Source organism: Nyctibius grandis, chromosome 2 (genome assembly GCF_013368605.1).
Source record: "Nyctibius grandis isolate bNycGra1 chromosome 2, bNycGra1.pri, whole genome shotgun sequence".
Taxonomy (NCBI): Eukaryota; Metazoa; Chordata; class Aves; order Nyctibiiformes; family Nyctibiidae; genus Nyctibius; species Nyctibius grandis.
Genome location: NC_090659.1, coordinates 65,582,897 through 65,597,913, shown reverse-complemented (window position 1 = coordinate 65,597,913; position 15,017 = coordinate 65,582,897). Strand labels below are relative to the sequence as shown.

Genomic DNA, 15,017 nt, shown 5'->3' with positions numbered 1-15,017 from the left:
CCAGTATGGTAATTATTTAATTATAATAATCTATAATCCAAACTGGCTGTGTATTGTTAGATACAATGGTTTTCTACAAGCATATTGTAACAAGCGTATTTTACTATTGGCTGTGAGTCACCTTCCCCCCCAGATGTGCACAGCAAGTTAATCTCCCAGTTCTGAGCTTTAACAACACAGCTCTTTGCCAACACGTTGCTGCCTCATGCTTTACCAGCCAGTGCATTCCTTCATTTCTATTTCAGTTCCTGGGGCTCGGAGTCATCAGTATCTCCAAACCAGATAACAATCTATTTTAGTGTAGGGTGTCACCTCCCCTATTTTATCTTTCTCAAGTAAATAAGTGATAAAAAAAAAAAATCACAGTCACATAATTGTGCACATTTAAATAGTTTCAAGGTGGTGGACTTGGCAGTGCTAGGTTGATGGCTGGATTTGATGATCTTAAAGGTCCTTTCCAACCAAAATGATTCTATGATTCTATAAGGCTTTATTATGTATTTTTACAGTCTACTAGCACACTGTGATGAGAAATATTCAGCTGTTTCAAATTATGGATGCAGAACAAGGATCCATCACTGGTGATGATGAGAGAAAAAAGTTTTAAGCAATCTGAAAAAAAAAAACCAAACTCTCAACCGGCTGCTGATGAACAGAAATTTTTTCTTGTCACAGGCCTTTTAAAAGTCTAAATAGTTACACTGACAATTCTTCCATTTAATTAGACCAATTATAACAGGTGTTTGTCCCCTTACATGCTTTGTTATTGATTACTATGGTTAAGGTGGCTACTAAAGCTTCACTAAATGAAATATAGCTCTGGACTCGTCTCTCCCCAAGCAACGTTCACAGAGTTCTCAGTTACACAATAAGCAACAAATTGAACTGTTTTGCTTAACTGAGGCTCTTTTCTTACAGTTATCTCTACATCCTTGGAAACTTCTTACCTCTTCCATTTACAGTTCCTGCCATTGAAAAAAATCATGTTAACAGCTCTATCAGAAGGTTCAGCTCTCTCTTGGTAGTTGTGCTAATAATGTTGACTAGAGCAAAACAATACAGCCAATTACTGTTCACATTTCTTCCAGGCTTCAGATTCTATTTTTTCAAATGCTACATGCCAGCTCGAACTTACTTATCCAGAGGTCACCAGCATTTTCTTGTATATAGTCTGATAACTGTTTTAGACTGGTAGACATCTGTTTTTCCTCATGCACTTGAAAAAATCTGATGTCTCTCATTAATTTGAAAATTATATCTGTGTAAAGCTGGTTAAACCTTATACTAATTCTTAAAATATTAAATGGAAACTAACCTTATTTAAAAGAATATTTATTTGGGGACATGAGCTTGTATTAAAGATCTCAGCTGCAGTTCTGTCGATTTTGTTCACAATTTTGTCCCCTATCTTAATTTGTCAAGTCAGTCACATTTTTGGGAGTCTGACGTCACAGTGACAAATACAAAAAGATTATATAGCACTAGCCACAAAACCCACCATCCCAAGAAGCTACACTTGCTGTTCAGGTATCCAGCATCAACGAATCTTACAGAACTGAGACAAAGTTGGTTTGTTTTTGTAAAAAAAAAAAAAGCTATTTAAAAGCAAGCACACATTAGCTGAATTCACGCAGTATTGTATTAAACTTGATGCAACAAACATTCAGTATCCAGTATTTGGAGGAAGAAATAACAGACATTTCAACCCAGGACAGAACAGAAGATTCTCCACCCAGATGTTGGCTTTAAAAGGTACGGCATCTCTTTTGGCCACAACTGCATGGCATTTAAAGTTATCCAAGCCCTCAAGCTTGATCAAAGTAGCAGTTGAATCAGCCCAAGCATACAAAAAGAAAGATGCTCTAAAGATTCACAGTGAAAGATTATTTACCTAAATCCCTTCAGCCTCCTCTTCTCTGTCTTTCCAGCTAGCTAATCTTCTATAGCGTAATCCAAACAGCAAAACAGAGCCATGCAGCTAGCAAAGCTCTCGGTGCTTTTTCATCTTTTACAACATGTATCAATTAAACAAGGTGTGGCATTCCCAAGGTACTTTACTAATATCGATTACACCTTGCTCTTGCAGAAAAAAACAACTGCAAGTTTTGCATAGAGAGAAGAAATTCTAAAACTTTTCCTTAAGCAGAAAATGCCAGGAAAAAAACCCTAATATCTGCTACAGTTAACCTGAAAGGGAAATACTGCCTAATCACTAGATGTAATTTAAATTAATTGTGTCAAGACCAAAAGGTATTTAGAGTCTAAATGGCTTTTAAATAACTCATTATACATTCAATCTAATACTTCAGAAAGGAAAAAGCAACCATCAAAATATTTTAAAGGTGTTAAAATGGTCACTTCTACAAATATCACAGAGACAATTGAAGTTAGTCATTATCTGCCCAATGTTTCCAATTTTTTCTGCCCTTTGCTTAAGAAGCCCCAGGACTCTTAGTCCAAGAACACTTAAATAGAGAGTTTTTCAGTTCACAAAAAACACAGAACACTAGTCTTCCCAAACTTCACCAGGTAGCCTTCATGACAGACAGTGACTTCCATGTCTTCTATTTACTGAAGTCTTTCCACAAAGGAAACAAAGATAAAAGAAGAAACTGAGTATTAGAAAAATCCTTGCCTGACTCACTAGATTAAGTGTTTTCATTAAGAGCCAGGTTTGTCTAAATACACTGTTTTATTTGAAATCATTCCATTGAATTAAATACTATTTTAAAAATATTTAAAACATTATTGTTAGGCTTAACATTATGCTTACTATGTCCAGCTTGAGAACTAACTGCAAAGACCCCCAAGACAACATTACAAGTTGCTACTGTATATGTAACTGTGGCAACAGTAAAGTAGAGCATGCTCAGCATCTTGAAAAAAGATTTTTTTAAGCATGTGAATCGGAGAGGCCCAGTTTCATGATTTGTGCCTACACCCCTCATCTTTACTTGCCTTAAGCCCCAGTTGCCTCCTCATTCCTGTGACTTTACCTCCTCTCCCCTGCAGTACATGATATACTATATCAGTACAGACTGGTACAGTGGAGTGTTGGGTCTCTGGTTTAGCCACAGTGTCTGTTTGTATGTCTTCAGATCCAGAGTCCCTCTCTTCCCCTTGAGGGTGCTGAATAGTGCTTGGTAGGCATATGTCAGGCCCTGGCCCAGAGTGATAAGTTGTGTCTCTGGCATAGCCGTATCTAAAACCAAAACAATACATTAGAGGGTGTGTTCTCTCATATAAATGCATCACGTAACATTACAAACAAAATGGCTGTAGACTTAGAGTTGAACATGTGCTAATCATTAATACTACCCTATGTAAACCTACGTCAACCTTTTGTCAACTACATTTTGCTATTTTTCATAGGCCAACTTTCAGCAAGTAAGCAAAGCAGTTACACATGTATTTAGATGTATATAAATACACATAGATACATATTCAATTATGAATACGTACTACATTTTTAGGTTGGTTAGCAGATACAACTCTGTCAAATTGAGGTCTCAGTGCAAAAGGTGTTGAACAACTGTAGGAAACTATCAGTTCTGTCCCCAGTGAAAAGGGGACGTTAGAAAAAGTGGGGTAATTTACAAGAAGCCAACATGATGTACACAATGTCTATTAATATATTGATACAGAAATCTCCCTGAATGGCAAAACAACTTGACAAGATATTTTCTGCTAATAATGAAATACCTTTTGAGACTAACTACACTGATAGATAACAAAGTATTCTTACACCCATTTCCACAAGTGAAAAAAAAGTGAAAGCATATAGGGTAGAGGGGGAGAAAGGGGACTGTCTCTTATCACAGCATTATGGGTTCACTGTCTAGAAGTATTTACCTCTGTTTTTTTCCTCTTTTTTTTTAAGGAAAAGTTTTTTAAACAAACAGGAATTTTGTTTCAGAAACATAATTGGAAAAAGCAGAGTTATCCATCATTTCACTGTCAGGATGAGCTGTTTTGGAAAAAATCTTTGAGGAGTAATGTCAACATATGAGTTTCATGCTGTGCTACAGAAAATGATAGTAAACCTTATGTCATAAGGAAAAGATGATTTCTACTGTCATTTGATGAAAAGTTTTGAAGACTTCCTAATATTAACTGTACTGGTGAGTAACAACCTTTAATTACTGTAACATGCTACTTGAGCCAAATGCGATGGATTCAAAACTGTTGTCAGTTTAACTAATAACCTAATTCGCCTTTATTGACAAGGAATATGAAATACACCCTAGAAGTGTCTGCATCTCATCTCATACTTAAGCTGCAAAAAATCAGGTTTTTTGATCAAGCCTTCATCTTTCCCCAGTCTCAGGGACATATCTAAAATAAAAACCAGAGCACACAGTGAGAAAAGTAACTATTTTTTTCCTTTTAATATAGATGTAGTACAGAATGTTTAATTACAGCAGGACAGTGCTTCCAGTTAAATAAAATTAAAAACCTTTATTTCCCCCAAATATAAAATTACTAAATTAATGTCTTAAAAGAATAAGAATATGGAAAAAGCTTTAAATTATACCACCATTTACCACAGTAACCATGATCACCAATTACATACTCCATTGCTTTGGCAAAAAAGTTTTCTTCTTTTAATAACTGCATATAAACCTAACATAGCAAAGACTGTATACATCTTTATATTGCACTTATTTATATACAGGAATAAATGAACTGTAAAGTCTGCATATACTTGGAATGAGCAAATTTTCACAATAAACTGAAAGCAGAAGGATAAGAGCTGGTATGGATATTAAAAAATGCTTAGAAATGTAACACATTTATGTACAGACTGTATGGACTGTATTAACAAACAATATGTACATAACAATTTACTACAACTGATATTTTAGTATAACTCAATGTTCATTAATACAGACCTTTGGTTGTATTTAGTTGTTTAACAAGATCTAAGCTCACATACCCCCAAAATGCAACAAGGTATAAAAGCACAACAATTTGCCAAAGGTACAAAAACTACTATTGTCAGTTCCATTAAACCCAAAAAACTAGTGTCTTTGTCTAGCCCCAAAATAGTTCTTGTACTTGGAATCAATCTCTATGTGCCATACACAAAAAGAACACCTGAATGTTACATATCTGCAAAATTACATCCCACAATACTTTTTTGTAATGTGCAATTAATTTTAATAATACTTTCTAAGGAAAGAGAAATTAACTTCAACTTTATCATTTTCCAACACGCACTTCTGCAACGACATTGTGAATACTTTTAAAGGTTACCAGCAAGATTAAAAAATATATGTGCGCCTCCCTTACTCTAAAAGACTATTACCAGTAACGGCTATTTGCTAAGTGTGCTCAGACATTCATATGAATTATGCAGCTTGCACGTGCCCAACATTTCGCTTCAAAATCATCCTGAGTTTGCACACAATGAAGCAAATCCACATACTTTAAAAAAAAAATGAACATACTTTCCTTTACAAAACAATCATGCAACTGAAGAAGAACTGGGCATCCCATGAACTGTTGTGCTTGTTGGAGTTCCACTTATGGCGTTGAAAATGTGTAGCGAATTAGGCATAACACTGGCCTTTTCTTCAACCGGAGTAATCTTAAAATGGAAAACATGTATTTACCAAAATGTTACAAAATGACACAAGCATTTATAAAACAGCTAACCAATTTAGTAATGTGCTGCTTATCAACTCAACTTTTTAGTACTTTTTCAATTGCACAGAACTTCTTTTTGTGGATGGTTACTCTTTTCAGCCATCCTCTACTAGATTTAGGAGGGCAGTAGTCATTTCTCCAACATGAGTTCTCCTAATTTAGGTATTACACTGTCATCTCTAGAGGAAGCTTGGATAGCTTCTCTCATTTTTCTTGTTAACTTTCAAAAGGAGTTTCACAACGACAACAGGCTTGCATTTTACTCTTTTTTTGTTTTCTTTTTTTTTTCGACTTAGAGGTACGATTTGAGCATTTCTTACCAAAAGCTATTGAAGCACCAAAAAGACTTCATTCTTAACAGCTATAAATCCACTGATGCTAAGATTAGAAATATTGTGAAAAAAGGAATGATATAAAGATTAGACAAACTAAGAGCAGAAGTAAAGAAAACTAATTACCATCCCATCTGATCATATTGGCAAGCAGCAAAGGAGAAAAAAGAAAAAATCTGTTAAGATTCTTTTCTATATTTTTCATAACAAAATTTTTGCAGTTATTTAAAATCTACACTATTAAGACAGCTAATAGTCTCTTCAATGACATTAGAACAAACATTGTGAGAAGCTCTTTTTCCAAATACAGCAATAGGCAGGCACATAAAAGTGACATTTTTAAAGATTTCAGTGAAGAGCCTCATGATTCTAAGTCTTCAGGGGAGTGATCAATCCAATTTAAAAAAAAACCCACAACCCAACAACTTGGCATGTTTTAATTATTTACAACTAATTACATTTGTATAAAAAGATCACAGTGGTAGGCTAATAGCACACAACTGCAGTCAGTGCTGTACTTTCATATTCTGTTCACGACGTCTTATAGGTATCAGTTGTTTGCCCCTTCTTCTCTTTGTTTACTTTTAGACAACGTGATTTACTCCTGAAGCTTCAGGCATTACATGCTTTTTCTTACTGTCAATCTTTTGAAACTCACACACTTGAGCATTTTTTAAACATTCTGTCACGGTTTAAAGCTGGGCTGGCGATTAAACCTGCGGCAGATGCCCTCTGTTATCCCCCCCCCCCCTCCCCCCAGAGGGAAAGGGAAAGGGAAAGGGAAAGGACACATACATATCTTGCACTGAGTTCAAAGTATTTTTTCTTGTGTACAAACTGTCATTATATCCTTTTAGTTTTTCCTACACCGGGGGAATATTAATCTTTCATTTATTATCATTAAATTATTTGACCAAAACATTTTGCTCTCTTTTCCAAAGGGGTCTTCTGTACAGCTGTCTAATTCTCCCCTATACCTTGTTCATCTTAATCAGCCCTCCAATCAGTTATCCTTCTTTCTAAAACCCTCCACTGCTTTCTGCTTTTCAATAAATCACATTGAAATACAATGAAACTGTCCCATTTTTGTCAGCTAAACAATCTCTTTTTCTGTTCCAGCGATCTTTCAAAACTGTTTTCCTCTACATGCATATCTGAAAGATATTGGTGTTTATTAAAAACAACAACACACAGATTCTGACAAAACGGTATTACTCCCTACAAACCTTGTTTCACAGTATTCTCTATCATTGGCTGTCAAAAAAAGTTAGTTTTGTGGTAAGCTTTTCCCTGTATTAGTAAAACAAAAGAATAAGAGAATGAAAATAAAGCCTACGCACTTGCTATATTCTTGTGCCTCATCATAATTATATGATAGCACAGAGCTGCTCATAGCACAGTACCTGAGAAAACCACATCAGGAAATATTGGAGAGCAAGAAAGTGTGTGAAGTTAACTTTAGACACTTGACACATTTTTGAAAGAAAAAAATCACCATAAAAGTTTTGGATACCATCTAAGCAAGGGTAGAATAAAGGCAAATCTTTTTTAGATCAGCGTATGGATAAGCTGTTATACCAGCAACCTGACTAGCTTTTTGAGCAAGTATTTCTTGATAATAATAAGAGTAATTTAGAGATGTCAAAAAATAGTAAATGGGTAAAATGGGTAAAGCTGTTGTACATCTAAAGGATGCAATCTTGAAAAAAAAGCTGGGAGATTCACAGAGTGTTTAAATGTCAGCTAGACTGAACACCTCAGGTAGGTCTCAAGTTTGATTTTTTTCTGTACAATTTGATTCCTGAGTAAAGCTTCTAGTTTTTGTACGGACAAGAGAAACTCTGAGCTCCTCTTTGTATCAACTGATTTTCCACACTAAGATGCACCGGTTCCTAGAATAAGACAAGTTGCTATTATAGTTATACTTCTAAGAAAGTCTCATAGACGTGTATTTGTAGGGTAAAATATCACAGAATCACACAGAATCACAGAATGTTAGGGATTGGAAGGGACCTCGAAAGATCATCTAGTCCAATCCCCCTGCCGGAGCAGGATTACCTAGACCATATCACACAGGAACGCGTCCAGGCGGGTTTTGAATGTCTCCAGAGAAGGAGACTCCACAACCTCTCTGGGCAGCCTGTTCCAGTGTTCGGTCACCCTCACCGTAAAGAAGTTTTTCCTCATATTTAAGTGGAACCTCCTGTGTTCCAGCTTGCACCCATTGCCCCTTGTCCTGTCAAGGGATGTCACTGAGAAGAGCCTGGCTCCATCCTCATGACACTTGCCCTTTACATATTTATAAACATTAATGAGGTCACCCCTCAGTCTCCTCTTCTCCAAGCTAAAGAGACCCAGCTCCCTCAGCCTCTCCTCATAAGGGAGATGTTCCACTCCCTTAATCATCTTCGTGGCTCTGCGCTGGACTCTCTCTAGCAGTTCCCTGTCCTTCTTGAACTGAGGGGCCCAGAACTGGACACAATACTCCAGATGCGGCCTCACCAGGGCAGAGTAGAGGGGGAGGAGAACCTCTCTCGACCTGCTAACCACACCCCTTCTAATACACCCCAGGATGCCACTGGCCTTCTTGGCCACAAGGGCACACTGTTGGCTCATGGTCATCCTGCTGTCCACTAGGACCCCCAGGTCCCTTTCCCCTACGCTGCTCTCCAACAGGTCTGTCCCCAACTTGTACTGGTACATGGGGTTGTTCTTGCCCAGATGCAGGACTCTACACTTGCCCTTGTTATATTTCATTAAATTTCTCCCCGCCCAACTCTCCAGCCTGTCCAGGTCTCTCTGAATGGCTGCGCAGCCTTCCGGTGCATCAGCCACTCCTCCCAGTTTGGTGTCATCAGCGAACTTGCTGACAGCGCACTCTATTCCCTCATCCAAGTCATTAATGAATATATTGAATAGAACTGGTCCCAGTACTGACCCTTGAGGGACTCCGCTAGACACAGGGCTCCAACTGGACTCTGTCCCAGTGACCACCACTCTGGCTTCTTTCCTTCAGCCAGTTCACAATCCACCTCACTACCCGATCATCCAGACCACACTTCCTCAGTTTAGCTGCGAGGATGCTGTGGGAGACCGTGTCAAACGCTTTACTGAAATCAAGATAGACCACATCCACAGCTTTACCATCATCTATCCACCAGGTTATGTCCTCATAAAAGGCTATCAAGTTGGTTAAGCATGACTTCCCCTTGGTGAAGCCATGTTGAGTGCCCCTAATGATCCCCCTATCCTTGATGTGCCTAGAGACAGCATCAAGAACAAGTTGCTCCATCACCTTTCTGGGAATGGAGGTGAGGCTGACCAGTCTATAGTTACCCGGGCCCTCCTTCTTGCCCTTTTTGAAGACTGGAGTGACATTCGCTTTCCTCCAGTCCTCAGGCACCTCTCCCGTTGCCCATGACTTAGCAAAGATGATGGAGAGTGGCCTAGCAATGACTTCCGCCAGCTCCCTCAGCACCCGCGGGTGCATCCCATCAGGGCCCATGGATTTATGGACATCCAGGTTGCTTAATTGGTCCCTGACCCAGCCCTCATCAACCAAGACAGATTCCTCCTCTATCCTGACTTCTTCTGGGGCCTCAGGGGTCCGGGGCTCCTCAGGACAGCCTCCAGCAGTATAGACAGAGGCAATACAAGTCTTGAGGGTTAAGAACTATAAGCTACTCTATGGCTCTGGGAAAAGATTATACAAACAACACTGGATGAAAGAAAAGGAACCTGAAGTGATAAGTAGGATGAATAAAAGTGTTAAGGCAGCAGGGATCAAGCATGAATCTTTAGCCCTTCCTGTCCTCCTGGAAATAACATCTTTGCCTCTCAAGTCAGGAGACATTTCTACCTTATATCCCAGATGCAAGGTCCTATACATCTCACTCCATGAGAGTTCTGGTTTTCCTTCTCCCCTATCTCCAGCTTGTCTGTAGTGGATTCCCCTCAAGAAACCGTGTTGGAATGCCTAACGATGTTTAACTCTTTGCTGCAAAAGTAAATGCTTATACTTCCAAAATCTAAAGAAAAAGGGCAAAGCTTGCAGATGGAAGTCTCTACAGTTACCAGGAAGTATAGACTAAAATGAGCTTTTTGGGTCAGTGAAGAGAGATCCCTGTAACTACACATATGAAGTATAAATGACATATATATTCATGTCATTAGATTTGTTTTATCTGTACTGTAGTCTTCCTCGCCTACAAAAAACCAGGCTGGTGCCAACCAGATTTACTTTCTTAATGAGGAAGACTTCATTCTGAAGGTCAAGAAAGCATCTGCAGAAAATTCACAAACAGGAAAAAAAATGATGTAGTTCCACAATTCCATGATACGCTTATACTCCAACAGGAAAAAAAAACCCAACAAACCAATCCTTTTGTGTAAAGCATTACATACACTTTTCCTAGTGGGTTCACATTAGAGCTACATTCTGAATGATGGTATATATAGTTTAATTTCAGCACATACTTGTTCATGCATTATTTCAGAAAGCTCTTTTGCCATTTCTCTGTAGTTGGCCTTCATTTCTTCTTGATATTCCAACTGATCTTCCTTTATAAGTCGTTCATTTACACCCAGAGCATGCCCACAAGCTTCAACAAATTGCCTAATTTATACAAAACAACAACAACAAAAAAATCTCAATCAGGAATACAAAATCCAAAAGACTAATTCAAAATGCCAGCTGAAAGTATGTTTTTAATGCAGTCAGAACACTACGAAAGTTAAAGGTTTTTTAAAAATTCTTATATCAGTCTTGAAAAAAAAAGTCAATTTTTTTTTCTTTTTTCCCCCCGAAAAACATACCTAAAAACTTCCTTTAGTAGTTTTACTTTATTGTCTGGATATCTCTTGGTGTTTGTGTCATCTAAGAAAGCTCTTGCATATGCTAAGGGACCAGCATTAACCTAAAAAGAACAAGAATTATAAAATAAAGTCACTTCTCTGACATAATGTCTTAGCAATAACAGGTACTACAGGTGTCTGATTTCCTTTTCTTAGGAGAACACATTGATTTCAAAAAAGCTGGACTTATTTCATAAGAAAACTGCTGGAGTTGGAACATAAGAGCAGAAGAGGTCTCTACAGCACTCTGTATGAACCTGTCCTGGCACAAAAGAACCACTTCGATGATGTGGCATAGTAACTGCTGATATTGCCAACTTGTCATCTCTATTTATGAAATTATAGTGGGAAAAAGAGGAAAATGAGCTAAATCTACTACAGTTTGGTCTGTTTAGCTATTGAAAACACTCTTCCAAGCTGAAAATTCTGCAATAATTAGCAGAAATTTAATTGTGTTATTATGGCACCTACATGAAAGGTGGATCCAATGATTTCTGGCTCATCTCTATTTTTCTTTTATATTAACAGTAAGAGCCCCTGTCTTCTCATCCCAAATGCTAGCTTGACATTCTCTGATTCTAGAATCTTGGTTTGGGCTTTTTTTTTTTTTTCTTTTCTCTTCAACACGACAACAGTTCATTTCAGATGACTGTGTTTACTGTTCCTTTAATTTTAATCAGTTAAAAATAGAGCAGCACTTTTGTCATTGCATTCTTAAGACCCTTACCATATTGATTTGTACATGCTACAAATGCTTTATGTACCCTATTTTGGTGAATCTGGTGGTTTCTTTATACATTCAGTTCTTGCTTACCTTAGGCAAACGAAATGTTGCACAGTGAGATTTTCTACTATTACCCTTCTCCTATATTTTAGCACTCCATCTCCCTAGGGATCTTACCAAAATACAAAAGCAATAATGACCATGTTGAACCTACTGTGAGCAGACCTACATCTAGGCAAAATATGTTCATTCCTCCTCATATGGGAAGGCACTATTTTATGGTAGTTTCAGCTTTACACCAAAACCTGGTGGGGCTCAGACCACCATAGGTTCCAGAGATGAATCTTAATCTTTTCATGTAACTGTCCATACTGAGTGTTTATATGAAATACTTCTATTGCTTTTCCTATTCTGGAAATAACTGCAAACAGTGAGCATATTTCTAATTTAAGACATTCTTGAATACACAGAATAGAAACTAATGATAAAATGCTGCTTATATGATTTTTCAGGGACAGAAGCAAGTGAAATAGCTGAATGGCAAAGTATATGGTCTTACCTGAACACTGACACTTCCTTGTAGCTTCAGCTGCAATTTGATCATATCTACTTCAGCTGAAGAGCAAAGCTGCCTAAGTTCTGCAACTTTTTTACTCATTTCATCAATGGCTACTTCAATTGGGTTTAAATCAGTATGGTGCTGGTACATTACTGGAATGCGCTTTTTCACATATGGGAAACAATGTATAGCTATGGACGGAAAGAAGTTTAATATAGTTAGAAAAAGGTTTTTGAATAAGGTGTGTTTTGATAGAATTTTATGCTAAAATCTCACTTGACGTAATTAGTTGCCCAATTTAAGAACATATTATATAATTAGGAATACTACCAAATATACAGGGAAACAAAATATTGAAAATATAAATATGCATAGCTTCACATGTATTACAGCAAAGAAGGATCATTGTCATTACTGACGCTAATAATAACCAAGAAATAAACCATTGGAACTTAATTCATATGAGAACTGTAAAAAGAATTGCTTATATCTCAACGAGGAGAAGAATCAAAACCAGCAAAGCTGTATTTTCTGTTTCCTCACAAATATTAGCTATGGACAGCTGACATTACAAAGTCATTTAAGTTGTTTTTACCACTATATTAAGACAGTGATACAGAAGCTCACACTTAACAGAGACAAAAAACAAAATAGTCTTTTTCTAAGAACAAGGAAAGCTAGACTCCAGATTCACATTCTTGAAGCTTAAGGAAAAAACCAAAAAAATTATTTGAGGATTATCCCTTGGAGAAACCAATCTGAAAATCTAATTTTGGCTAAAAATATGAAAAGTATTTTAGCTGATAGCTATAAAGGATTTTAAGTAAGCGAAATGGAAAAACCCATACAGAACAGAATTAGATAATTTGAATTAATGCTTCCAGTCAAAGCAGAACTTGTTATTTCACAAATTCAGATGTTGCACATGTAGGTTGGCCCCAAGGAAAAGATATCGTTCTGCCTCCGCGGGACTTATCTCTTCCTCCGGCCAGAGTTGTAAATCAAGTCATTTAAGGCACAGCAAAAGTATTGTTCTGCCCCGAGGCCCTTATCTCTTCCTCAAGCCAGAGTTGCAAGCCTCTGCAGCACCCATCCCCTCCTCCAGCTATAGCTGTAAAACATGTTGTTTAAGGCATACAAACTCTGTCCGTCACAACACATAGAAACATCACCAAACACTAACTTTTAATTATCTCCCTTAAAAGTATAATAAAACTTTTTGTATCAGTGAAGTAAATATCTTTAAAGTTTGAGCTTATGGGGAGACAGATGGGCACTCTCTCTCCCTTCTAAAGCTAACAAATGAGAAGCTAAAGCACAGTGATTAGACCAAAGTCACAATGGAACAGAGGCTGGAAATCAAACCAGAACCTGCCCTTCAAGCTCTTCTAGTGTTTTAGCCAAAAGAACTAATGCTGCATTTTACACAACCGAAGACTGAAAGAATGATGAAAGACCCAAACCAGCAAGCACAATACCACTGTTCTCCAATGTTTCATAGCAAAGGGAGGTGAGCACAGGGAAGCGGAAGGGCGAAGAGACAGATGTAGACACACCATTATTTAAAAATCAAACAAACAAACAAACCAACCAAACCCAAAATGAAAAGTAGTTAGAACATAGTCAAATATGAGATTTTACTCTTTTTCCAATACTTTGTGCTTATAAAATCACACAATGATATATGTATTCTCAGACGGTCATTTATAAGTGTGTTTGCATATCGTATTTTTGAGTATTACTTTCAAGTATGTACTCAGTGTAAAAGATTATTTTGTCTAACAATATTTTGATACAGTTTGCAATCCTTGTCATCTCCAACAGTCATGTATGAAACTTTCTAGTGGATTTTTTCCTGACAAAATATACAAAAACCTAGTATCAAGTATAAAAAATTAAGTATAAAAAACAAAATAAAAGAGCAGTTTTCTTTCAAAGGAAATTTTTATCCAGTCAGTACCTGTCAAAATAGTCCGCCGCTTACACTGCTCTTCTACTCCTCCTTGTCTTTTACCAGCTTGAGTAAAAGGCATCTCAAACATAAAACGACGAATATTATGAGTCCTTTCAAAATCTGTTTTTCTTTCTTGCAACTCTTTTTCTTCAAAGTATGGAATTACATGTGTAACTTGAATATATGCATATTTTGAATCCAAATCCTTAGGATTTACCTTAAAAATATGACAAAAACCCAAACAGCTACATTGTGAATAAAGTGGATTTAATTGTAGTCACACAGCTTTCAGAAATTAAATTTAGTCTCAACCTGTTGATTACTGAAACCACAGGAAAAGTTAATGCTTCTCTGCATTCAGTTTTTAACTATTAGGAAGACAACACAGCCAGATGCATTACAACATGTTGTGGTTTTATTTGTTTGGTTTTTAAATCGATATTTGCTATACGCCGAACTGCAAACAAAAACGTAGTATTGAGTTTTACCCAAGCTTAACACTGGAAGGCACAGAAACAGAAAACCCAGAAACAAATGCTTGTCCTCCGTGACAGCTGATACAACAGTAGAGTGGAGACAAAAAAATTCTAATGATATAAAAGAAGTTAATAATTAAAAATAAAACCCTACATTGTAAATAGTTCAGATACCACCTTCAGAAGGCACTTCTCCCAATCTATCTGACCCAACTCTCACACCCTATGAAGGTCCCAAAGAATATACTGGTGGAAGCGGGTCAAATTGAAGACTTCACTATTCAATTAATTTTGTTTCTAGAACTGGATGAATAAGAGCTTCATGAACTCGCAGATCTTTAATTTGGTAGAAATGGCAACCAAGGATTTTCTTTTTTTTTTTTTTTTTGTAAATTCCTCCAATCATTAGATAAAGAGGGTACTCTAATCCTATGCATCTTTCTAAAAGTTTTGTCTACCATTTTAGTCC

At 37.0% G+C, this 15,017-nt stretch overlaps 1 protein-coding gene across 3 annotated transcripts in view; it reads right to left on the bottom strand.

The window, feature by feature from the left end:
- Positions 1-2,737: 2,737 nt before the first annotated feature.
- The window catches only part of DOCK9 (dedicator of cytokinesis 9), a 114,664-nt gene continuing 102,384 nt past the window's right edge, over positions 2,738-15,017 (bottom strand). For 2 of the 3 annotated variants that reach the window (XM_068425547.1, XM_068425550.1), the window contains exons 49-53: positions 14,079-14,289; positions 12,119-12,309; positions 10,797-10,897; positions 10,458-10,596; positions 4,364-5,590 (exon numbers count right to left, since the gene is read on the bottom strand). In XM_068425547.1, the coding sequence (XP_068281648.1) occupies positions 5,468-5,590; positions 10,458-10,596; positions 10,797-10,897; positions 12,119-12,309; positions 14,079-14,289 (765 nt within the window). In that variant the 3' untranslated portion in view covers positions 4,364-5,467. Of the gene's footprint in view, positions 3,203-4,363; positions 5,591-10,457; positions 10,597-10,796; positions 10,898-12,118; positions 12,310-14,078; positions 14,290-15,017 lie in introns of those variants that run through there. The other variant, XM_068425549.1, reaches the window with a different exon arrangement.